The sequence below is a fragment of the Pantherophis guttatus genome, chromosome 7 (assembly GCF_059756535.1).
Source record: "Pantherophis guttatus breed Tessera chromosome 7, ASM5975653v1, whole genome shotgun sequence".
In the NCBI taxonomy this organism is placed as follows: Eukaryota; Metazoa; Chordata; class Lepidosauria; order Squamata; family Colubridae; genus Pantherophis; species Pantherophis guttatus.
The window spans coordinates 30,190,622-30,218,131 of record NC_142069.1 but is presented as its reverse complement, the minus strand read 5'-3'; the positions used below and the strand labels follow the sequence as shown (position 1 = coordinate 30,218,131).

The 27,510-nt window shown below is 37.4% G+C and overlaps 1 protein-coding gene across 7 annotated transcripts; it reads right to left on the bottom strand.

Annotated features, from left to right (window-relative positions):
- Nucleotides 1-805: 805 nt before the first annotated feature.
- On the bottom strand, nt 806-19,873 carry MAFF (MAF bZIP transcription factor F). 7 transcript variants are annotated; one of them, XM_034403625.3, is made up of 4 exons: nt 19,549-19,843; nt 16,879-16,944; nt 7,369-7,440; nt 806-4,159 (listed from the first exon to the last, which is right to left on the bottom strand). In XM_034403625.3, the coding sequence occupies exons 3-4, from the start codon at nt 7,402-7,404 to the stop codon at nt 3,746-3,748; spliced, it is 450 nt and encodes a 149-aa protein (XP_034259516.1). In that variant the 5' UTR covers nt 7,405-7,440; nt 16,879-16,944; nt 19,549-19,843; the 3' UTR covers nt 806-3,745. The 7 variants fall into 7 exon arrangements, with proteins under 7 accessions (XP_034259516.1, XP_034259518.1, XP_034259517.1 ...); XM_034403627.3 differs by having other exon boundaries at nt 19,556-19,745; XM_034403626.3 differs by lacking the exon at nt 19,549-19,843 and adding an exon at nt 18,125-18,261.
- Between the last annotated feature and the right edge of the window lie 7,637 nt (nt 19,874-27,510).

The following is a 27,510-nucleotide window of genomic DNA, read 5'->3' as shown; positions in this document are numbered from 1 at the left end:
ATGAGAAGGGCTTCTGAATATCTGTTATCACCTAGTCATTCTATGAATATTTGCAGTCCATATATATTGAAATGTTTGTATTTATACTCAGGTATGACTGAAGGGGCATGGGGTTGAGTGTGATCCAGATGGATGTGAAAACATACTGACTTAAAGGTAGCCTGAAAGAGAAATGGGTAACTTGGATGAGGGACCCTTGTGTGCTGCATTTGGGTTGTGCAACTGTGAAAGAAGGATACAGAATGAAGGTTAGAAAAATAAGTTCAAGATTTTGGGTTTGTATTTTGGATCTCAGATTTCACCTTGGCCACAAAATAACGGCAAGCAAATTATTTCTCTTTAGCCTCAGAAGGTATTTGTAAAAGTTGAAAATTGTACTGTAGTTTAAATGAGTAATTATGTATTCCTAAATTTAGACCTGTTTCATGTTTTATTAAGATTGGACTAATGGTTTCTACAGTATTTTAATTTTATTGGCTTTCTCACAAAAATGTGTCTTGCCAAATCACATAAGCACTTTGTGGTGCACTTAAATAAGAAATAAACCTATCATCCTTAAAAGGTGGAAAATACTCCCAATAGTGGCTTCCAGTAACTCAGAAGCAGATTTTTATCCCCCCAACCTTACCTAGTGTTGAAAGCTGCTAAAAATGCATGGCATATTATCTACTATGTCTGCAAATGACTAGCAGACATAAAATTAATGCTGTATAATTATACATTTTCAATGAAATTCCCAGAATCGATTCCTAGATCTTCAGCACAATCCCTTTCATTTTCACAAGAAAAGAGCACATATCACTTATTTTCAGTTTCTCCATTTTGGAAAAAAAATCTGGCTTTATTTGTAAATTCTACAAAATACAGAGGAGTCTGGCAGGACACTTACTGTAAGTCAGAAAATAAATAAGTACTTTTTTCTTGCTCTATAGAAGATAAAATGTGATTTGCATATATAAAATATAAAGTACAGCTCTGTACCAACATCCCGGCCGTGCCACAAGGCAGAACGGCATAAAGAATGTGAAAATAACTTATATTCGTGCAATAAATAAATCACAGGGTAGGAACAAGGAAAAATAGGGTGACAAGGGGAGAAACGTTAAAGAGGGAATCCCCACTAAGGATCAAAAGGTTGGAGAGGAAGGATGGACAACACTGGTTTGGAAGCTGATTCCATCTTAGGGGTAGAAGTCACGTTAAGCTGCAGGATGGGTAAACCCAACCATATGTCTTTTTTAAAAATGGATCATATTTGCCACTTAAATAAGTCACTGGCACATGCCTGGAAATGATTACCCACAAATACTCACTGGTTCTTATGTTAGCAACATATATTTAATGGAAGAAGGTACTTTCCTAAATCTTCTAATCTAACCCTTCTCCATGCTTTCCACAGAATTACTGTATCCATGTCTCCCAGGTGTATAAACTTCCCAGTTTCTTAAGCAATGGAGCTGCCAGTGTCTCTTGGTACAGATGTGCTATTCTCATATCATCCATGCTTGACGTAAAATGTCATATCCACTTTAAAATGAGAAGGCAATGGGCTAAAACTGCTTAGCCAAAAAGGCATACAGATAGGCAGTATATCAATAGCTGATTCTACAAGTCCAATGCTACTAATATTCTGTGTGTACATGCAGGCAGCTTGGTTTAAATGGCATATGGGATTCATGACAGCATGGCAGAGAAAGGGAAACAATACACTGTTTAAATTTGTGTGTTTACTAAGTTAGGCTTTTGAATGGTATCAGTTTTTTTCCATGTTTGTGTTCTCTGCAATACATATTTCCAGCCAACATGGCAGAATGAAAACCACTGGACGGTATAAAAGCTGCTACAATGAAAGGGGTGAGATTGTGATTGTAAACATTTTTAAAAATTGAAGTGTGTGTTTTTTACAGTAAATCCTACTAAGTGCATATGAGAATATTATCTTAAAAGAACAAGAGACAAATACAGTGGCATCCAGGAGAACCTAACTCTGCCATTGTGCTAGCTTAGACCAAACTAGGTTTTATTTTCATGACAGAAATTATTTTTGGCTACGATTCAAGCTATTTTGCTGCTCTTGTGAAAATGTATCCTTCAGATGTAAAGAAGAAAAGAGTTTTGAATTTCAGCTACTACACTTTCCTCAATAGAAATGCATCTTGCATTTTACACAGCTGAATGGGGAAAAAATTAGGCCACAAAACAGCACAGAGGAACTATATTCCTTACCAATGTATTTCCAACCAAAGTCTCTTTTCCGTGTTCTATATAAGTGACTGGATCTTTCTCAACTTGCTTTTTTGGGGAAAAAAAGAAACTGGAAGAGATGTGCTGGGTTACACCCCATCACTATGATTAGGACTGATTCTGAACCCCTCAGAACCCTACACCCAATTGCCTGTAATGCTTCTTGAGGTTGGGCCAACCTTCATATAGCTTGGTTTTCTTGAACATAAAATGTCTTAATCTCTGTAATAGTTGGGTATATTTCTTTCCTGAGTTTCTATTTCTAGTCTTTTGCCAATGCAAAAACAGAAAGAAAATACAAAAGGGTCTCTTCATTACATTCTGTTTGTTGCTATTGGTACCCCTCATGGAACTAATTGTTTTAGACCTCAGTGTCTTCTCTAGAACTTCACTTGTAATTCTGATGACCCTTCACTGTCCATCAGTCTCACTTGCTTTATCCATCCCGCCTCATTTAATACACTCCCTCTTTACTTTTCCCATTTTCTTGTCTCTCTCTCTCTCTCTCTTTCTCCCTCTTTAGAAAACTGCTTCTATTTTGTCCATAAATCTTATAACCTTAGCAAAAGAGCACTTTTACAATCAAAAGAGTATTTGGAGCACAGCTGCATCCACACACAGTTGCAGAGAGATTGTCTCTCCAATCTCTGCAATGGGCATAATTCCTTTATTCTTCCTAGGGTGGGTTAGCAGCAACTAGCTCTTTTCTTGACCATGTCCCTTTTGTGATCCGTTGTTCCATCACCCTTGCAGTCACCAAGCAATGACACTTTTCTTGACCTTATTTAAATGTCTACTCATCAAAGGCTCAGACTGATTCTTGTAAAACAACAATTTCATGCTGATGCAATCAAGAGGCTCTGAATTAAACAGTAGGTAACTGGGAACTATGGTTTACAACAAAAAGCAGACAGAGTTATACATGAATACCTAGACTTGTGTCTGAACAACGCACCAAGAAACTGGGAAATTGATATCCTCTGATAACATCTGGATTATTATAATCACTAGGTTTTAGACATTAAAAGGAGACTTCAATCTTGGCATCCTCCTTTTCCCCCCCATCAGGTAGAAGCTATCTGCCTTTCTCTATAATTGCTGTCAAAACTTCTCTGAAGCAGCATTTCCAACTAAGATCTCATTTTCAAACCTCTCTGTTTTACATTTAATCAGTCGTAAGGTATGAAGCAGCAGAGAAGAAAACCTAACAAATATAAAATGGAAAAGAAAAATAACTGGCCACTGTAATCCAATTCACAAATAACTGACAGCTAAAATTACACACAAGTTGGGCACCACTTTCCCACAATCTTCCAATGAAGGCAAGGACTACGGACAAAGTTCAACATTTAGCCATTTGGTCTTCAAGTCAACTGTGTCTCCTCCAGTGGGTAGAACAAAAGTGGGAGAAGGAAAGAGCCAGTGCAGCTACAGCCACTTTAGGTAAGAGCTGTGCAGAGGCATGGCAACAGGACTTAGTTCATGGCTCGGCTTGTAGGCACTAGGAGTAGGTGGCCTGGTTGGAACCAGATTTGACAATGGTGATAACGCTGGCAGTTGCCACCTTCGCGGCAGTGCCATGAGCAGTGACTGTGCGGGCAAAGCCCTGCAGCGCTTCATACTTGCCACGCAGGGCGTCCAGCTCAAGGCGCATGGCAGCATTCTCCCGTGCTAGCTTATCAACTTCCCTTTCTAACTCTGTCTTTTGCTTCTGGAGCTCCTCCTTTTGACACACCCGCTTTACTCGGCAGCTGGCCGCATAGCCACGATTCTTCAGAGTGCGCCGACGTTGCTTCAATCTTGCTACCTCCTCCTTGGACAGGCCTCTCAGATGGTGGTTAAGTTCCCGCACTGACAATCCCATAAGCTCCTCATCTGAAAGATGTGGTGTGTTCTCACCCATCTCCCGTTTGATCTGTTTAAGAAAAGGATCAAATAGTTGAGAATCAGATGTACAAGTATGGGAAAAACAACAACAACAACAACAACTGGAAAGAGCAATGGGAGCCTAGAAAAATAAAGCAACATCAACAGGGGAACCGTTTGTAGCAATAGTATGTAGGCATTGTTATTTATATACATTTGTATATATTTTCTGCAATGTTCTTTGAATTAGGGTTTTCCCTCCTTATACTGTAATAGTTATATTATAAATTCCTCATAATAAAATTAATTGATTTTATTATAAGGTTTTGAAATTTGAAAACTTGACTAAGATCTTTAAATTATTTAGCCAGGAATTGATGCCAATGAACTCAATGGAATTTACTTCTCAGTAGAGTTGTTGTGTACTTAAAATCAGTGTCAACTGAATCAATAAAAGTTACCCATCAACTAAATAAGTAGGATCAAAGTATGACTAGCTCAGTCTGGATTTATTCCCATCACTTCGTTTCTTGAAAGACTTCTTTAATCTTCAATTTTATCATTGTTATTATTTCACAGCAGCAGAAATTACAACCAAATATAAAATGTTGTATTTCTTTTATGTAATTCCCCCATAACTTCATTGTATTAACCTTTTGATCCAGTTCATCAATTAGTATACAGAAACTGTTTTTATGTAAATTTCATTTTTTTTTCTCTTATAAAGTATTTTTGAAAGATGGAATGTTCTTTGGATTCAGAGGAAAAAATCTAAAGGAGCAACACGAATATATCTAGTATTGGATCTCACAATCCAGATATCATTGCAGAAGATACTCCATTTCTGGGATTAATCAGACAAATCTGATTCAGAGGGCATTGAAAAAGCAGGATCCGGGATGCAAATCTTAAAATTGGTTTGATACAATCCTTTATCTATGGGATCATAGACCATTTACAGCGCAATCCTATGCAGACTATGTAGAAACAGAAGAAAAAATCTGTTTCCAAACTCCCAATGGAGAAAGTAACTACATACTGTATTTGAGACGTTAGCTTTTGAGAATATCAAGATTATGATATAACACTGACTAAGCATTGCTCAATATTGGTGTAAGACCCATGTGATATTTTCCTGCTGCAGTTCAGATGCTACTGGCTGAATTCCAGATCAATTTCCAAACACTTCTTATGAACAGAATTTGCAATTTCTCTGCCTTGAGGTGTTTCTAAGCAAAAGTTAGTGAATCAATACTTTATTATCCTGACTTTTCCAGCTTATAGGAACACAGCAGGAATACCCATTCCTATTCAAATTGTTTTGGGGCATTAAATAATTAGAAGGAAATGACCATTTGGCCAAATAAACCAATCTAGTCTGACTTTCCACACTTAGACTACATATTGCTTGAAACTATTTTGTTTAATCAGTTGATAATTTCTAATAGTGTCAAGAAAACAAAGACATGTAAACAAAAGCACAGCGTTCCTTTGCAGATCATGCATTGCTAGAAACAAAGTTATAATTGAATATTGTCATTATGATATTATCATAATTTCCTAATAGCTGCTTAGTTGTAGGTCTTTTAACAAAATTCACCAGCTTCCAGAAAATAATTATTGGCTCCCTAAAAAACCTTGGGGTGAGCATACCTATCCCTGGCTGTTTCATACAAAATCTGTTCTAAATTAATGTGTTGGTTTCCTCTTCTAGAACAGTGAAGCAGGTAAATACAGTTCCCAAAATTACTGCCCTGGATTTTTGTTTTAAAAAACTTACTGCTAGAGACTGACAATGAAGAATGCATTTCTTTACTCTAATATAAAGGAGGGGCTGGCTTCCCTTGGCAATTTCTGTGACTTCTCAGCAGGACACACTTCCACCAGTCCTTACTTTAGTCCTTACTTTACCTGCACACAATAATAGCAATAGCACTTAGACTTATATACCGCTTCATAGTGCTTCACATCCCTCTCTAAGTGGTTTACAGAGTTAGCATATTGCCCACAACAATCTGGGTCCTCATTTTACCCACCTCGGATGAGGATGAGGCTAAAAGGCTGAGTCAGCCTTGAGCTGGTGAGATTTGAACTGCTGAACTGCACCTAGCAGTCAGCTGAAGTAGCCTGCAGTACTGTACTCTACCCACTGTGCCACCTCGGCTTTATGGGTTGCCTCTGTCCTCCAGGTTTGTGTTTAAACAGCTGTGGTGTAGTAGTGGTTAGAATGTAGTACCGCAGGCTCACTGCTTGCTCACTCCAGTAGTTCGATTCTGACTCAACTTTCCATCCTTCTGAAGTCAGTAAAACGAGGACCCAAATTGTTGGGGGCAATATGCTGACTCTATAAACCGCTTAGAGAGGACTGTAAAGCAGTATGAAGTGGTATATAAGCCTAAGCGCTATTGCTATTAAACAAATAATGTGACAATCTTAAGAATGGGGAGGCAATAGTTTCAATTTTTTGTTGTTTCTTTTCTTGGATACAAGCAGGGAAAATACTTATATGGAGAAGCAAGTGCCGTTCTTCAAATATTTCTGAGGAAATTAAAAGTGGGCCAGCTTGCCAAAATGTGTTTGTCTATGAATATGTATGGCAAGAATTTATAGTTCACATTAACAAAGCCACATCAGTGCAATAACTCTCAGAGAGAAAAATTACATTAGGAAAGACACAGAACATCCTTCCCCTTTTGGCTCAATGCTGCTAGAACCATTTGCAAATATGCGTCCTTATGTGCTTCAGCAACAGTGTGAATTACAGACTGGCTATTCTTTAAAAAGAAGTCCTGTATCAATTTATTGGAAATAATTTAATCCCATACAAATTTCCACACACATGTTCACCATTTGTGAAAAGAGGGTGAGGCCAAAAGAGAAAGTGAACAACAACACAAGCAAGAAGAAAAAAATGGAGAAAGGGAGGGAAGAGAGAACAAGGAAGTAAGGGCACAAAGAAGAGGGAAAATGAAAGGTGGGGCTAGAATAATTGCAAAGATGTTCAGGGGAAAGGAGATGTACATAAATTGTGCACAAATTCTGTAGAGTCTATAAGGTTTACTTTTCTTCCAAGAAGAACTCTGGATGTTGTTGTTTTTTTAATGCCAGATAATAATTACTGATTTAAGTCATGATGTTCGATCTGTTATAGCAGAATACCAGAGTTTTATGGAAAGGACATGAAATCTTTAGGAGACCCTCCAGCTTGCCAAAAAATTACAGAGAGAAACATGATTTTCCAAACGGCTATGTCCTTACCTTCAGGGCTTTGGTTGACAAGCTGTCAGCTGACATTTTCTTGGGCACTCCTGACAGTCCCCCAGAAGCAGCCTGTAATTGAACAGAGAGAGAGAGAGAGAGAGAGGGAATAGAAAGATCTGTGATTGCTATTCATTTTTCAAGATTGTTGTTATTTAAAGCTTCTCCACAGGTTGTGTCTTTCACAGAATTTCCCTTCTTTTTCATCTGTCTAGGTCTTCCAGTCTCATTTTCCTACTATCCATCCTGCCCAGCTGGCTTTAAAAAAAAAAAATTAAAAAAATTCTGGAGTCACAGTTCCTTACTTCAGCAGGAGCAACAGAGATTCCCAAAGTGCTGACCCGGCATCTAAATGATTCTGTGGTTTTTTTGTTTTGTTTTAATAAATATATTTTAAAATGCTATTAATTTCTTCCAAAGCAGTGTTTTTCAAACGTGGCAACTTTACGATGTGTGGATGTCATCTCCCAGAATTCTAAGCCCAAAATGAAATTTTTTTGCACAGAACAGCCTACCTAGTCACCCAAGCAAAATATGAGGTATCTCCAGTACATCCTCTCCTCCACTGTATAGTGACTCTATAATGGACATGCTCTGCAGTTGCCGGAAACACAGAAGGGCAAACATTTCCTGAGAAGGAAACTGAACAGTGGAGAGCCAGCTGACGGGTGTGTCTCTGAAATGGCAGGGCCTGAAAGGAGACACGAGGGAGGGAATAAGAGCAACGCATTTTGGTCTTTGGCAGAACAAGAACTTCAGTCCACTGGGGAATGGGGACTAGAGTGACTAATAAGCCAAACCCTTACATCCCAAAGGGCAGATGTATGTCACTACTAAGAATTATACATTAGAACAGTGTTTGGAAAACACTGCATTAGAGAGCTGTGTCTGCAGTCAGATATATCTATTCAATCTGTGGATCAGCTGTCCTCAAAAATTGGGATTATTCTTAGTTTAACTCCTTTGGGGGAAGCCCTTATTTTTACACTGCCATATTTGTGATTAAAAAATGATTCTTATATAGTAAGGCCAATGGCAGCATCTGATATCTTGGAAGATTATGGCCCATAGTAACATTAGTCCTTTTCTTTCTTTTTTCCCTCCAGACCTGGCACCCTGAAAATACCTGGTGGCTGGATCTAGTTGCTCTTTTCATTTTGCACAACAGTACTTTGAGGACAGCAAGCCATCTCAAATAATAGTTTTTTAATTAAATCCTGGAGTTCAATGTATGACACAACATACAATGCATTTTAAAAGGAGAGGGGACAGAGGAGCTGTGTCCCAGGATGGTCCAGCAACAATCTACAGATACAGTACATGTACATTAATGTTTAGATGGAGACCTTCCAAAGCAAGCTAAGCAGCAGTAGTGTATAAAATTGAGGACAAATATATAGAATTTTCCATTCTTTCCCACCACCCTTTCTCTTTCTTTAATGATCCTGGCATTTTTCTGATAATTTATCAATAAAGTGAACATCTTGCTGACATTTGCCTTTTTGTCATTCTTCTTGGAAAACTGACCTCCAATACAACTGTGCTATATAGAGCTTTTGGCAACTAGTAGTCACAACATTGTATTTTATTCTTGGAAGCCTTCTGGAAACAGTAGGTGAAGCTCAGACTAAGGCGTTTATAGTTTATTAAATTATTATTTCAGTTCAGTTGCAAGAGTTGAGAATTTGTGGTTCTACAGATGTCCCTGAATTGCAGTTTTCAGCATTCTTCATACCTGCCCCTGAGGTCCCTGGGAATTGTAGTTCAGCAACAGCAGACAGCAAGGAGCTTCCATTCTCCTAATACATAGTTTCTTAATCTTAGCAACTTTAAGATGTATGAACTACAACTCCCAGAATTCCACAGTGTTGAGAAACACTGCCCTAATACTTAGTTTCATCATGTACTGTATGTATTGGTACCTAGTGGCATCATATATCCATCTTCATTCTGAGAATAGGTTTGTTCAAATGTATAGGTATGTTTTAAGGATTATGCCCACATGTTGCTGAGCTCTTAAGAATATGGATAGCACCAATGAATTTTTACTTTATAATAGCATGATTTCATGCAAGTGGTTTCTAGTGCTGTCAATTTTCTTTGAAGTTCCCAATCCAGAAGTGTTGTATTAAAGTTCACATCTATGCTATGGGAAATGTAATCTAGTAGGTAAAAGGCTAAATTTCAGTTTGCATAAACTATTCATATATGGGATCTGAAGATACCCAAATGTAAAGCCCAGCGTATTAGTGTGCAAAGATCAGACTGAGCTCATATATCTGGTGAGCTCTTGATGACTTTGGAACAGCTGTTGTTCCAGCCTAATTCTTCCAAGATTTGAAGTGAGGTTAAATGTGAGAGATATATTGCCCTAAATTATTTTATTAGTTTTAAGTATTATGATGTGGCTAGATGTGAACAGGAAATTCTTTCAGAGTCACGGGGGTGGTTAGATATCTCTACTCCTTTGTTAATTATCATCTATTTAACTCTTTTAGGAAACTTTGAGTGGGAGCTGCTCAGAGTTGGTTATAAGATGGATAGCTATATAAATATTTTAAATAAACAAAACAAATCCAAATAAATATTTTGTACTTTTATCTACTCCTCCAAAATCTCAATTCCTTCACACTAATGAAAATCCAATTATCACTAAAATATTCAACATTTACTTTCAGATATTGATGTGATATTTATTCTCAGTCTAGGATTTGAGGATGTGAAAGTAAATGGAAAAGTACAGAATAAGTAAGAGCAGCCATAGGTAACACTGAAAATGTTTGAGAGAGATTTAGGTGTTTTTTTTTTCAATCTCTCAGAAAGTACAAACATTTGATATCTAACTTCAATCTCTGAAGTCAGGATTTCTAAACTTCTCACTTCATCTCACAGGCTTTCTGCAGTACCAGGGATAAAATTTGAAGCATAAGATCATATGTATATTTTTCAATCATCTGCAGTGATTTCCTAGAATTAGGTCACCAATATTTATATATTTCAGAATAAAGCATAGAGTTCTTAGTTCACAACATGAGAGATGGCCAGAGAATATATCCCCTGAAAATATAAGCACATCAAGGAAAGTTGTGCTTTCTTTGAAAGTAGAATTTAAGTAGTATTTTTTTATTATTATTTCCTCCTCTGGTCAAAATTAAGTTTTTAAGAGCCATTAGTGATTTGGCTACAAATCTAAATAGTTATTGCTGAGATCACATTCATACACTTGTCTCATTGGGAAGCTTAATTTTTCCTCTTGAAATTGGCAGTGCTATTATCTAGAAACAACAACAATCCTTCAGTCTTAAAGGCTGATATTTATTATGGGATGAGGTTTAGTTAATATAATAGATTTACATCAGTCGCTCCCTGGAAATCATGAATATTCCTTTGGCCCCCTCTGTCAGAGAAAGAGCTTATGACTGCAGAGCAAATAATGTTCTCATATTCTTAATAAAACTACCTTGGTTGAAATACGAGTGACTTAATTGAATGTTATACCTCCAATTTTTAAAATATCTTATAAATTCCCCTGCTTGCAAAGCAATACTAGGAATGATAGATTATGATAGAAACAAATATCTAACCTCATTAAAACATGCCTTAAGAGTATAATCACCCTTTTTCATCTCTAGAAAAACATGGTTTAATTAACAATAGTTAATTAAGCAAGACCTTGCAGAAGATCTATTTTTAAATCTAATCCAAAGCATTTATTTTCATCTTTCCCACAGACTCAAATGTCTTACAGCTGAATTTACTAATTTTTCACTCTTAGTTTACTACAGCCAAGGGATAAGGTATCTTACATCTAGTCTTGAATCAATTCAATTTTATATACTTATGTATAATTTCTCAGCCTTCTCATACCATCAGAATAGGATGGGCTATTCCTTTCTAAAGCCTTGTGTTTCTACAGCCACATGGTCAATGGAGGAGAAAAAAACTATCTCACTGTAAATCAGCAGAAGCAGAAATGTGTTACCATCTCTACTGTGCCTTTTATCACTACTGGAAGTGGAGTCCAGGTTGTGAAGTATTCAGGCAGATACACAGATCTTTGTTATCCAAAAACCTTGTAGAACTGATAAGACATATTGCAAGAAATAATAACAGGTCAAGTAAAGAAACTGATGAGAAAGGGGGTTGCTACAGAAACATGGATGACTTAAAAGTTGCATGAATAACACTGAAGAGATTCCAAGATTTGTACAGTCTGGAGCAGAAAGTGATGCAAAGCATACATTGGACTGTAATACTGACAGCATTTTTGAAAGTCATCAAGCTTTCATCCTTTGCTTATCCTCAAAGCAAATTTGCAACACATCATCTCGGGTGAAGAGTCTCTTGAAGTAAAGTCAGCTAGTCCAGGGTACGATGCTTGCCATAACCCATCAATGCAAAGTTAAAGTTCAGTGTGTAATCAATATGAAGTAATGATGTTTTCTCAATGCTGATTCAAAAAACTTGGGAAACAAATACTCCTTACTCATGAGACGGTCTCATCACCAAAAGATGGAAAGGCCAAACTAAATATGCGTGGAGAACTACTATCCTCCTAAGAGCTAACAAACTGGGAATCAAGAAGTTGAGACTTACAACATTAACCCACCAGCTGGAAAATCTGGTGCTTGTAGTACATTATTTCTGGAAGATAGTACAATGGAATGCCAGTCTCTTAAGTGACAACCTAAAGAAATGTGCAACCATCCAATTCCTGATAGGATAGGAGCACTAATCCAAAGTTTGCCTAAGTCTCTTTACTTTTTAGTTGTCTTAGTAAGACTGGAACTAGTTTACACTAGAACACTGGTTGCTTAAATAATGGTGAAGAAATCATAATTAGCTAGAACCCAATAAACCATAAAACAGGGTTTAAAAAATCATAAGGCCTGACTTCGTAAAATCAAGACTAAAAAAGCATTAAGGTTCAGCCACTTTTCTGAAGCTGCAGTTTTTAAACACCTGGTTTTTAAGCACTTAAACATAGAATAATAGTGAAACTTACATCCAAAGAAATAAACACACAAATGGCGGTAGGAAGGGGAAACAATGCCGATAGTACGGTATCATCTTGAATCTTGAAAAAGCAGACTGATTATGAGAATTATCCAAATAACTCAAAGCAAGGTTCTTGTATATTCAAGCATTATAAGATGCTAAGAATTGTCTTCACCAAAGCCATTCTATGCTACAGGTCCATTTCATTCTTTGTCATTCCTATATGCTTTAACTCAACACCAGTAGCTCCCTATGCCATTTCAATGGGTGGAGATACAGAACAAACTTCACAGGGTGTAAAATTCTTGCTCTTGGGAGGAGTTCCTTATAGATTTCTCTCACTATTCTAAACTTTTAATTTTTTAACAGAATAACAGAGTTGGAAGGGACCATGGAGGTCTTCAGTAAAATGCCCCGCTCAAGCAGGAGACCTTGTAGCATTCCAGGCAAGTGGCTGTCCCGTCTCTTCTTAAAAGCCTCCTGTGATGGAGAGCACCCACAACTTCTGGAGGCAAGCCATTCCACTGGTTAATTGTTCTCTGTTTTAGGAAATTTCTTCTTAGTTCTAGGTTGCTTCTCTCCTTTATTAGTTTCCATCCATTGTTTCTTGTCTTGGCTTTGGTAAATAGATTGACTCCCTTTATTTTCTGGCAGGCTCTCAAATATTGGAACACTGCTATCATGTCACCCCAGCCCTTATTTTCACTAGACTAGACAAACCCAATTCCTGCAACCGTTCTCCGTATGTTTTAGCCTCCACCCTTGCAATCAACTTGGTTGCTCTTTTCTGCACTCTTTCCAGAGTCTTTATATTTTTAAAATAATATGGTGACCAAAACTGGATGCAGTATTCCAAGTGTGGTCTTACTAAAGCCTTATAAAATGGTACTAATATTTCATGTGGTTTTGATTCTATCCCTCTGTTAATGCAAGGTAGCATAGTGTTGGCTTTTTTGGCTGCTGCTGCACACTGCTATATATAATGACTTAACAGTATATTATATAACGACTATATACCCCAGCAAAGAAAGTAGGTTGGAATATATATTCTCCGAATATATTTCTGCTGAACGCTGTTTGAAATTTCTGTGCAGAATCAGGGCAGAATGGAGATGCTGAGTACATTTCTGTATGTTTAGAAAGTTAAATAATGTACCAAACTCTTTCAAAACGGATAGCTCAAATATAATAAAGGGGGTGTGGGCAAAACTAATTCTTCTTTTGGTACACACACATTCTTACCCCTTTGTGACCCTTTTCAATATAATTTAAAAGGAAGTTCACAGAGTGCTGCAAACCATTATATGTGGAGGAGGGTAGCAACTTGTCCCAGACATTGCTAATTGCATCAGAGGGAATGTCCAATAAGTCTCTATGATACTTGTGTAACCACATTCCATGAAGCAAATGGAACATGTTTGCTAGATAAGGGAAATAGTGGACCTCTCACAACCCATTGCTTAAGAACCAAATACTAAGAACTTTTGCCTCCGTCATGATATACCATAGAACTCCTATAAACAAAACTACAAATTAAAATAGTATTCCCATTGTATGTGGGATTTTTTATGGATTTGGCATCCAGTGTCTAAGAAGTTTATTATTTTGCTAGTGTACAGAACTATTGCAAAACTAACAGATTTCCCCCCAAACGGTATGTTAACTTTTTCGATGCCAAGATGTGCATTTGGATGTGCATACACATCTGTATTCAATGGACTTCTTAGATAGGGTATCAAATATCCAAGACAACATGGAAACAGCAAGGAAACAAACATATATCTTTGTTTTGAAAATAGCAAACCTGTCTCCAAACAGGTTCACTATTTTCAAAACAAAGATGCATGCACAACTTTTAATATTCTGGCTCAGCTCATCTATTCAACTGTTTCCAAATTCATAGCCCTTATAGTTCAACAATTCTTAGGTATGACAAAAATGGGCAAAGGAGCAATTCTTCCATTTTCAAAACCAAATTTTACCCAGATATCCGCTGTAAGAAATCCTTGTGTGTAAAGTCTGGTAGTTGTTGCTTCTATTCTGCTATTGATACACATATAGCTTGGAAGTATGGGAATTGAGCTAACATATCTATTGCAATATATAAAATTCTGATAAACTGAAAGAAAAAAAAACCCAACAGTCATGATTGGGAATAATATATCCCCTGATAAAATGCCTTCCAGGAATTTCAGGATTGACCCAGAGTCATGTCAACAACACAGAATTGTTTAGAGGAGGAAAAAAAATACCTATAAATTCTAAAACAAATTTGCCTTGATGGAATTCTGATTGTAATGAAATGAATATCCTTAAATGCACACTTAGCAAATTTCACTCAGAAATTTTCTTCCAACAAGGTCAAAGGGATTTATTCCTGAGGAAATATGCCCAAATCCAAGCTGTGTATTTAGCATCCATACACTGATTTATTATTTCAATAAAAATGACCCTTCAGCACAACATGTGGAGCAATTTCCAACTTAAAACCCAAGCAAACCTATTAGCATTCAACTGTCCATATATGGTGTGCATTTTCAGCTCCAATGCAAATTTGCTTTTAGATTTTTCTTTGCTTGGTTTTTTAAAAAAATGTTTTATTATTTTACTTGTGAGCCACCACAATACCATGCAAATGATTAGTCAATAAAAATGGCATATAGAAAATGCATGTAATCTGTAAAATATTTTCAACACAAATATTGGCACTTTGATTGTTCTCTCCCCACCCATTTCTTCCCTTCTTTGATCAAATTATGATAAAGAAATCAAAATGTAAAGCGATCCTGTCAGTATGTTATACATACAGTGTTTTTCATTCTAGAAATTTATAGTCATGCAAATAAGTAACCTGTGGTAACTTTAAGGACCCTTAAAATACACTTTGGGCACAACTGTTTGCTCACCATAAGAGACATTACATGCCAAGAAATTTAATCCCAGATGACTTTGATTAGAATCTTTCCATTGTAAAAGAAAACTTCCCAAGAGTTGCAGCTATACAAAAATGATCAAGAAACCCAAACCTAGGATTTGAGGATAATTCTATGAAATACTCAGCAAGAAACTTTAACTAGCAAGCATATGCACAGTGGCATTTTTTTAACAATCCTCCCCTGTTCACCTTTTCAACAGATGTTTCAGATTTCATGTGACAATCAAATCATAAACATCTGCCTTTTGGGGGATCCTTTAACCAAAATGACATCTTTGAGATTGCTGCAAATTCTAATTACAGTAAAGGGATTCAGTTTGAGGGCTTTTTAGAATCTATAGGCATAACAAGGAAGCTGCATTTCCAGAACTGGCTTAATATATTGTGTAAACCCAGCCACTATGGTTATATAAATCATAGTTACAACATAGTATACTCCCACCCCGCCAGTTACATTTTATTTTGTAAGATGTGGTCAAATGAACCATATCTTAGCATGATTTGTCCACTCTTTCAACAAAAGGAGTTTGTAGGTTTATATAAGAGCATTATCTAATCACTGTAGTCTAGTATTAGACTATAGTTTTCAAAATTTCTCACCAGAAGGGTTAAGATAACTGCAAAGGATGAGAATTGGGAAAGCTGTCTGAATATCCAACCCTACATAGCAATGATCATATGAAACACCACTTCACAGGTAGCTTTAATTCATTTCAGCTCTCAAACTCTTTCCACAGATTCTCTGGTGAAGAAAAAAAAAAACCCACCCTTTCCAGTTCATTCTTTAAATAAAACAAAGGAACCTTCAATTATAGGAACTACTCAGTTTTGCTATAATCCCAAAGTCTACCAAACACAATCTGGTGTAAGAGACTTGGATGTAAATTAAGACATCCCCATTCCTGGCAATTATATCAGCTACAAGCGAAGCTCAAAGATCTTCTCTGCAAAAACTCTTAATTATCCCCAAGCTTCCTTCACTCTGTGCCTGCCATATAATTTGGATAGGAAGAATGGATTTAATTTTGTTACTAGAAATCTGCACAAATGTACTTGTAAGTTCAGAATCTACATTCTGGTCCTCAGTGTTGTGTCACGGACAAAGATAACAGCCTTGAAAACAAGCTAACAAAAGTTGCAGGTTTGTGTATTTTTTACTTGCCTGCTAAAAAAGCAACTTGCGTTAGTTACCAGGCAGGTTTTGGAAAAGGAGAAACTGCCTCCTCTGAATTGAACATGGAAACGGAAACTACATGTGTTAAATAAGTTAATAACCTTGGTTAAAATATCTTTGCTCAGGAAAAAGACTGCTCCTTGCTAGTTACAGAAAGAAGAATCTCCCACCCACCTACCTCCCACCCCTTCTGCTTACTTACCTGCACAGAACTGCAGGTTGACTCTGGCAAATAGGCAAGTTGCTAAATACTGGATGGTTACTTATATAGATAATGGGAGCCAGAAATTTGCACTTTTAACTACTGCTTTTCTTGATCTAGTCTTCCAGGTAGAATCCTATAGATATCTATTCAGATGTAAGCCTAAATGCAGACTGTTTATGGATATAAAAGCCAAGTTACCTGAGAATTATGAAAGATACGATTGTATACATCTGGTAGGCGCCAACCTGGGGGGAGTTAATGCATCTTCAAAAAAAGATAGACACACAAGGTGTTACTAAATATAGGCTTAATCAGAACAATAATTAAAGGATGGAACACATCACCAGCACACGTTCCTTAGAATCTATAAACTGTATCAGCTGTAGTTTATAAAAGGAATGTGTGTGCCATTATGGGAACCGTGAAATCTAACTGTACTCTGAAACAATATATCTTGAGGAACATACATTTTCAAAAATGTGATACTATGCAGGCATACATTTTAGAATCCTTAAAAGTCAGAAAAAAATGAAAGTTCCCTTTGAAATATTTTCTTTTGCACTTTTACAGAAGAGAAAGCTTACAAATACATGAGCTAGAAATTGTTGAGTCTATAAATTGGAGCAAGCGGAATTAATGCAAAACTACCTTTTTACAGTAGTTTCCTTTTGTTTCTTAAGGTACATTAATTTAAACTAGGACAGAGAATAATTGAAACTGTACTTATTTTGGTGTCTACATGGAAAGGAATCCTTGTGGCTGCTGAATTACACATAACAAAAACTCAATAATACAAGGCTTATAACGTTTTTGTTTTACTCACAAGTGAAGGCAACTTTAAGATCAGATTAAATCCTTTTCCTAAGTAAACATTTATGAGATACATTTTGCCTTGGTTTTCTTCTTTCGGTTTACCATCTGCAATTTATAATTCTCTTCTTTCTCTTTAATGGTTAACTACAAACCACCTGCCCCACAGATTAAATATAACTTTCAAGAGAACTGGCATACCAGAACTTTTGTAGAGCACAGAAGCAGAGTTATTAAACAAAACATCCAAAGAATTCAATAGCTTAATAATCACTTAATTGTGGTTACAGCAGCATGAGTATCACTAAATATAAGATGCAACTCTATGAGCTTGTCCTCAATGAAGTTCCAATCAACATCTAGCAAGAAAGGTATCCTTTCAAGGGAAAAAGAAGTTTCTTCTCTATTCTGCAGACCTTTAGATATGCTTGTGACTACACTGGCTGAGGATGAGAGGACTATAGCCAAATGTATTTCGGGGGACATTAGATTGGAAAGGTATACCAAGAGGCTACAAAGCTCCAGGGGAAAAAAAAAAGACTGGCCATCTTTATATGAAAAAAGAATATCAAACACTTTATCCAAAATGCATGCTCTTTTGTGAATTAATAACTATAGACTGAAATCACAATACCTGTTGATGCCAGTCCTTGACTGAGTGCCTCTTAGGTTAGCAATACCAGCCTTGGATAACCCAAGCTCTTCTCTGCAGCATTGCCACTCTCTGTGGTCCACTCAGTGGTCCACTCTCTTCGGAGAAATCCACCTGCTCCTGTTCTGGTTGCTTTTACCGTACTCCTCCTTTTGACTTTTCTTTCAAAAGATGGCTGTTCTACTTCTGCTTCCCCTCCCCCACTTTGATCTCTTTTTCAACTTTGTCATTTATATTGGTGACTTTAAAAAAAGAAACGCCGTTGAAAGAATTAAACCCCAAACAATCCCGAGATCCTTTGAATCCCAAATTTGAAAACAAAGTAGGATTGTGCATTTGTTTATTCATCTAAATGAAATGAGGCGCACCAAACAGGAAATAACCCCAAATTAAAATTGAAGACATCCCTCTAGATGTGCGTAAACAACAACAACAACAACAACAAAAGCCTTCATGATCTTTAAGGAGTTGAACAAGACGGGGATGGGGGATTAATTAGGACCCCTATGCATGGAAGCAATCCCAGGATCTTCCAATAGGAAAAAAAAAATAAAAATCGAAAGTCACAAGTTCAGGCCAAGTTGTGTTTAGGTTTTTAAATGCTGATGCAGGTTATCTACATTCCCCAAACTCCCAAGTCACCCTTCGTTTGCTCTTCACTTTCCCTGCGTCATCAGGCGTTCAGCACCATTCTGGAGGTTCAGCCTATTTCGCCGGGAACTCCCGAATCCACCTGAATATTCCTCCGAAGCCGATACACCATCGTTCAAACCGAACCATTGTCAACTCTCACGTATTATTGGCGGGATAGGAAGGGAAGGGAAAGGAAAGGAAAGGAAAGGGCGGATTTAGACCGATCCACATGATTTTCCAATGGAATCCACACCCCACCCGCACATCGGAACTCGCATTGGTGCCAAACGGCTTCTTACATGTGACCGAGGCCTCAGCACGTGCAAACACAGGGCTAATAATGTAACGAGCAACTCCTGTTTATTAAGCGATTTCCTGTCTCTTGTAACTGCCTCGCAACTGTGAAACGCAGGCAAAACAACACAACAGTTTCTTTAAAAAAAAAAAAAGCACACACACACACACGCTTTGCTCCAAATCCGGATTCCTTCTACAGATTCTTTCTTCAGAACAGAGCTACACGCTGTACACCAGCTACATTGAAACATTCCCCCGACAAACAGCTCTTACTGTCTAGCTCTGTAGAAAAGTCAACACCAGACAGCCCCTCCTCACCACACGGAAACGATCCACAATGAACCACACGGCTACGGTTTTCTCCGTCGCTTTCACCCCTCTGCGCCTGACATTAAAAGCCTCACTTCGGCAAAGTGCAAGCCGCCCTCCGTCCCTGACGTCCGTGAACTAGAATTATAAAGGAAATATTCACTTACTGCCTACCAGATCGTCCTTTTGTTTGCCGTTTTCCTCTCTATGCAATCGGAGGGGGCCGCGTTTTCTTGACAATTAAGCTTTCGAACCGCCTTGTTTATTTCCCCAAATGAAGTTGTTGTTTTCCCGAAGCGAAGGGCTGAGCTGGGCGCTGCGCTGCGATCTGCTGAGTTGTAATATGAGTTTCCTGGAATTACTCACTCACAGGATTCTTTTCATTCATAAAAACACAGTCATACAATGACATCATTCTTTCCCCTCCCTCCCCATCTTGGTGAAGGGCACAGACTGAAGAATGGTGAAAGGAAGCTGCCATCTTGGTACTGGGCATTTATTTTTAAAGGGACCATACCAAATGTTTTGCAGTTGGTCGCTAGCCTTCAGAATCAATGCTTTGATACAAGTAGATTGCACATTTCTGGGCAAAAATGAAGAACCGAAGAATGAGTAGATAAAAATAACTTAACCTAAGCTACTACCAAAACATTTTGTTTATATGGAAAGGTGTCAATTTATATGATCACTAATTAGCCCTACATCCACTGCAGAGCAAGGAACCTACTACATAGCATACAAAAGCCTTTCAGAAGATCGATGCTTGCTGAAACTATCCAGTTCAGGTCACATACACAATGTAGCCTCGTGTGTCTGCTTTCATCATTTTTAATGCTAAGCCTTCCAAACTCATTATTGGGCAGAAAATCAATTGGTAGATCTCATGCTGCTGTTGAACCGTTGGTCCCTTCTGTGGAGGGTCCAATGTGAAGATTCTTCAGAGTGATGCCCTCCCTTGCTTTGAATGGCAAAAAGAAAATGTTATTGGTCATCCTTACTGCTTTCAGCGATGGGCATGTTCCTAGTAGTGCCACAATTTATTTTTACACATAGTCCTTGACTTACAACTATAGCCGGGATCGGAATTTCCATTGCTAGGCGACGCAGTCATAAAATGAGACATCATGTGACTGCATCATTTAGTGACAGCAATCTTGGCACTCCTTGATGTTGTCATTAAGAGAACGCAACCGGTCATTAGCTGAGGATCCACCCTAAGCTTCAGTTAAGAACTACCTCCACCTCCCCACACCTATCTTGCCCAGCCCAGCCCACCAGCATTTCTGTCTTTTTGGCTCCCTTGCACCCTGCCTTGCAGGAAGGCAAGCAGTCCCAGAACCACATGATTTTAGTGCTGCTTGTCATGTCCTGAAGAAAAGAAAAGAAAAAAAAAGCAAAAAGTAGCACTAGAACCACAGTGCAGTGCACAGCCTCACTCCTGAAAGGACTTCCTGCAAAGCCTCATGACCAGTTTGTGAGGCTTTGCAGGTACACTTCCAACACAAACTGCAGACTGCACACTGTGCCTCTGGGAAGGTTGTGTCATTCTGAACATCTCTGCTGCCACCCCTAACAGCATCTCCCACACAGTCTCCACATTTGCCTGGGGAGCCACCACTGTTCTCCCTGGCTTCCTCCAGCTATTGAGAGTACCATACCTCACCATCCTGCAGCCTTTTTCTGGCCAGGCCTGGCAAGCTCCATTTGGCAGACCAGGGACTGGTACACTACTGTACTCACTGTATGCATCCCAGGATTAGGCCCTCATCCAGCTCCTGGATCTTGGGCCAGCATCAGGAGGAAGAAGACTGTGAAGGCTAGTGAGGGCAATGATCGTGGCAGAGTGCAGGGCCCCCAAAAGGCAGATGGAGGAATTGAAACGCCCCTGTGGTTCTAAGTGCAAGTGGGCTATACCACTGTAACATTGGGCACTGGTAAGTCCCTTCATTTAGTGCTATTGTAACAATGAATGGTTGCTGAATGGTCACAAGTTAATGACTACCTGTATATAAGACTCAGTGAAGATCTGCTATATTTGCTTTCATTATACAAGTAGTCCTTGACTTACAACAATTTGTTTAATGACCATTTGAAGTTACAATGGCACTGGAAAAAAGGAACTTCTGACCAGTTCTTTCACTTAAGACCATTGCAGAATTCCCCACAGTCACATGATCAAAATTTGAGTGTTTGGCAACCGGCATGTATTTAGAACAGTTGCAGTATCCTATGGTCACATGATCACCATTTGTGACCTTCCCGGACAGCTTCCAATAAGCAAAGTCAATGGGGGAAGTTGGATTCACTTAACGTCCATGTGACTCACTTAATATCTGCAGTTATTCGTTTAACAATTTTGTGGGGGGGGGGAAGAGATCATAAAATCTGGCTTGACTCACTTAACAACTATCTTGTTTAACAATGAAAATTCTGATTCCAATTGTGGTCTTGGTTAAGGATTCCCTGAATTCATTTAGCATTTGCTAGAAGCACTATTACTGTTCTGAGAAAGCAAGAAAATCAATTTCCAGATCCCTAGGTAGCCTTGAGTAATTTGCTCTGTCCGGCTAGTGTGAACTCAAATAAACAATACCAGGTATATGAAACCTAATGCACTTGAAAGTAAACTAGAAAAAGCCGAAGAGTAAGATGATAATGTTATGTGAATTCTGAAATTCACATACATAGAAACTACAGCATTCCTTCACCACATTAATACTGAGGTCTGAAAAAGAATCTCTAAAATTATTTGAAACATTTTAAATTCTTGTTAGAAAGATACAACCATTTGAATGGATATGCATAGGTGAATTCAAAATTACGAATTTAAAAGGAAATAGACCTTAAGTCTTTGTATAAATATGCTTAAGACTACTCTGTTAAACACCCTGTGGAGTTGAAATTACAATAATGATAGTGAAAGACAACACACACAATGCAGATGAAAAACCCTTTAGATTAAGGTCACATCTGCACAATGCAATTTGCATATCATGACCATTTGGAAAAGAAGTGTTACTGGCTTCCCTGAATTCTGTTCACAATTCCATTAATTAATAGAAGCTATTGTCCTTCAGTTTTTAAGAACATTTTGTTATATACTCTTTGCTGATCTAACTATTCAGAGTTAAAGAGGCCATGTGAGCATCAGCAAAAAAACAACCCCCCCACAAAACAGGAGGGGGGGAGGAATGCATAATAAAGAATACCGATTTTTAATTAAAAATGCATGTCAGCATGATGCAGTGTGTAGCAAGCATTGGACATGGGCTGGGAAACTCCACTTTCACTCTCAGTCATGAAAACTTACTAAGTTCATCCCTCAGTTCAAGTACTTGCACAGCGGTTGTGAGTACAAAATAAAAACAGATTCCAGGTGCATCCAGAGGGGTTGAAGTGCTTTAAGAGCTCAAGAAAGAAAAGTGGAATGTATAACGTAATCAATAAATACATTTAAAAAGTCACCTCTAATGTTCACACAAGCCCAGAATTTACATTTAATAACAAACTGCTCTAATAAGTAACTAAATAAAAATAACCCATGCAATTACTACTATTGAAATAGTAATATAGTATCTCTGACTATAACAGAGATAGCTGTAATGAACTTCGTATCAATTAATCTGTATATGTCCAGGCAGGGCTGCTGTGCCATGCTATTCAATACAATGAAAAGTCCTTGCTCTTCACCTGGTTTTCTGTAAAAGAGACTTGAACTCAGCAGTCCTAGAAGATGGAGAGTTGTCCTCTGAGGGACATCAAAGTCTTTTGGTGAAGTAGGATATCTGAGTATTGGAACAAGGCTACTACTTAAAAGATGAAGAAGTCAGGTCTGTAGTTCATAGCTTCATGATGGTTTGAAGATGAAGAGGACGTGGTAGGACCAAACTGCTAAAGGCTTTAAAGGTCAAAATCACTACACTGAACTGTACCCAGCAGCCTAGACAAAATAAAACCCCAAAGTAATGCCATAATGAAGTCTTGTGATTCTACAAGCAGCAAAAGACTGGACCGATGTTTCTCTCAGAACAATAAGTGTAGCTTTAAGTGTCTTGCTTCAGAAAAGATATTTCTACAGTATAAAATGGAGGACCTTTAGTTATAATCCATTATAACTGAATAATATAATTGTATAATATAACTGAATAATTATAATTATAATTATAATCAATTAATATTGGTATAACCAATATTCTATTGGTTATATATATTGTTTCAGAGATACAGAATTTCCTTTCCTAAACAGAGACATGGAATGACCAAGGATAGGCAAAAAAGAAGTGGGAGCAGGATTGATTTCCTGCTGGTTTCCCCACTGAGTTTCTTCATGAGAATACTGCAGGGAGCATCAGAAATCTTCCCTTTCTAGCAGGTAGCTAAGGTGCTGCTGGTGGGTTGGGAAAGGTGCAAGGGATTGCAAAACTTGCTGGAAAACTGTTATAGAACCCTGAAAACAAAGATAACCTGACTGCAACAGTAGCCGGTAGCATTGAAAAAGCCACAATTTCCCCAAATTTCATTCTCTCAGGAATGATAGGTCCCAGATTTTAGACACTTTCTGTAAATTAGTCCATTTGAGATAACCTTATTTCAACAGTTGCCCTCTGGTACACCATTTCGCCCAGTTAAAAGTCATGATGAGAATTCTAATAGCATATAATTGATTGGATTTGTACTACTATTAAATTCCAAAATATATCAGATTGCAGTGTTGGAACTTCATCTTTTAAAACAGGTTATGGGAAACTGTTTCAACAATAACCTGTTTTCAGAATGGGCTATTTTCCAAAGCACTGCAATTTACTTCTAAAGGGCTTCTATTGCTTCCTCTGAAAATGTTTGAATAGCTCAAGGCTTGGCACTTGGATAGATCTGTTTGAATCTACCTTTTCTAGTGCTGGAATACAGTACATCTGTAGTTATGAAATGCTTTACCGTTTTCTTAAAGAGGTCTTTGTCTTTCACAGCCTCAGAAACAACATTCAATGTCACAAAGCAAGAACAAGAATATTGTGTAGGTAAACATCTAATATTCCAAATTTGCACCCAGACCTGCCTCACCTCTAGATATGCTAAGAAAATGTTGCTATTTAAACTCAACCAACAGGTTCCATTTCTTCATACCAAACCAAACAATTTTGTTTTGTTTTTTAAACGCTCAACTTCATTCTTACATAACAGCAACATAAAGTTAAAGATAGAAATCTGTGCAAGTAAACTCTGGCTTTTTTGAAGGATGAAGGTGAGGTTACAACTCTTTAGCTGTCTGTACTAAAAGCTGGAGAGGTTGTAATTTTCATGACTAATATTAGTCATTAAAATGAGTAAGAATTGCCACGCCATATATAATCATGCAATACAGTATCATCCATGTAGGAAATTCATTTTTTATTACACTGATTTTTATCACATCTTCTTTTATCGCACTGATTAACAGAACAAACTAAGGCTGTCTAAATGGTGTCCACTGGTACTAAACTGAATAAAATGATATTAAATATATACTGCGTGATTTTTAAAACACAGTTTGTTGAGTAAGGCTACATTTAGACATCACTCTAAGTAATATTTAAACATACACATATATTATATCAGAATGGTTGGGGGCATAACACAACACAAAACATTTTATATCATAATATTCTGCGTGAATCCAAGCTAAATCTTTAACACTGTTGCTGGATTAATGTTTTTGTAACCTATTCAAAATTGTAGAATTTAAACACAATCATTGATAATCACAGCAATAAGGTTATAAAGACATTTCTGCTAAATTGGTGACAAATTACCTACCTATCTACTACAGTAGACAACCAATTCCTGTGGAAAGTACATTCTCTTGTTCAACAACCTTAACAATTGGAACTGGGTTTACAAAACATTCCATTTTGAAAGGTGATTGGATATTTCATCATGGGACCCCAACCAACCTAATCAGTTCAACAAACAATGACTCCATTATCATGCATTAATGTGTTGTAAAACATAACCTTTGATTTTGGCAATATATAGGACCAATTGATAACCTTACCTTCAATAAATGTGAAGTTCTTACCAGTATTAATATCAATCACAGACTTTCATTAGATTTTTTTTTTTGCAATGTTCAATTGCAGGTGCAGCTATTCATGAGTTAATGTAATGTAATGAGACAGTTTGCAAACATTTTGTTTCTCCTCCAATATACCAGTTTCATGATACAGAGAAGGCAAAATATGATACACTTGTTTTTAAAGTTTCCAATCCTTATCCCATCAACATAATTAGAAGTATAAACTCAGGTACCCTTCAAATCAGGTTTTTGAAAGAAAATCTACTAATTTATAGTCAAACATATGTACAGATATACCTGGTTTTACTATACTTCACTTTATTGCATATTTTTTTACAAGACCCTCCAGCAGCAAAAAGATTATGACTCACTGAAGGCTCAGATGATTACCATTCTTTAGCAATAAAATGTTTTTAAATTAAGATATGTACATCTTTTTAGATATAGTGAATACTTTATAGACTATAGTCTAATATAGGTATCACTTTTATATGCACTGGAAAATAAAAAAAATAGTGTGACTCACTTTATTGTGATATTGATTTTATTACAGGGGTCTGCAATATTTCTGAGGTAAGCCTGTAATAGTTCAGCAATAATATGATTAAATTAAGATTCTCCCAACTGATTAGACTAAAATTTAATCAAGCCAACCCCCTACAAGTGACCCAAGATGCCTTCAGAAAGCTTAATAAAATATTGTAAATTCAAAAGCCTCCTTTCCCAAGCACACCATACTCAACAGTATATGGCTACTAGTAACTGATACTCCATTTGACTGGGGCTAAATTATTTTCAAGAGGGTTTCCATTTCTCAAAATTGCTGAACAGACCTTGATTTGGCTCACGTTCTGTCCATATACTTCACTCTGCAGCATTTTAGAAGTATTTTGCCAGTATTTTTTACAGGCAGTCCTTGACTTACAACCACAATTGAGCCCAAAATTTCTGTTGCTAAGTGAAACATTGTTTTGCCCCGTTTTACCTTTCTTGCCACAGTTGTTAAGTGAATCAATGAAGTTGTTAAGTTGGTAACATGGTTGTTAAGTGAACCTGGCTTCCCCATTGACTTCGTCAGGTGGTTGCAGAAACTGATCACATGACCCCAAGGCACTGCAATGGTCATAAATGAGTCACTTGCCAATCATCTGAATTTTGATCACATGACCATGGGGATGCCACAAGTCATAAGTGTGAAAAATGGTCAGGTTGTTATGGAATGATGGGACCAAACAACATTCCTGGGTCAGCCAGAGACAGTTTTATTGCGCAGTTTCAGAACCAGATTTGTATCTGCAATTCTGAACAAAGAAGAGCTCTGATACAACTGCTTTTATACCTCTCCAAGACAAAGGATTTTGCGAGCATAGCAGTTTTCCATATATGGTTAACATACATTTGTTACATGATAATTGACACTTTCTAATTACTAAATTCCTTCATTATTTTCTAGTTCATAATGTTATCTTAGCTAAACAACCTTCCTCAATTCTATGACTGCTGATGCGTAGATTCACGGCTGCTTTTGGATAATTAACTTTTTGTTTCAGATGAATGTCTCTGCATCCTTGACAGATAGGCCCCTCAGAAGATATATATTACATATGGATGTCCTTGCATCCTTGCCAGCTAGGCCCCTCAGAAGATATATATTACCAAGAATGGAATTTAGCTGACCTTGTGTAATTTCTAAACAAGCACATTTCTTTCTTATAATAATGTGAATAAAGAGGGTCCTTCACTGTTCATATAGCTGACCCTGTACTATTCCTACATCATTCACATTAAGGTAACTTTTTTCAGTGCCATTGTAACTTCGAATGGTCACTAAACAAATTGTTCTAAGCCGAGGACAACTTGCACTATCCACAAAAGACGCTATAGTGCCTTTAACCCGAATCAATTTTATCCTGTCTCTCAGTCTCCCGTTAGCAGTGGTAGCAGATATTGCATTCAGTGGAATTTAGGCTTTGCAACCTTCGCACCAATAAGAAAACTTTATATTTTTAAAATCTATATCCCGCCTTTCATTCTGAGTCTTTATTCTGTATCTTCCCATTGTGATCTTCTGCATACA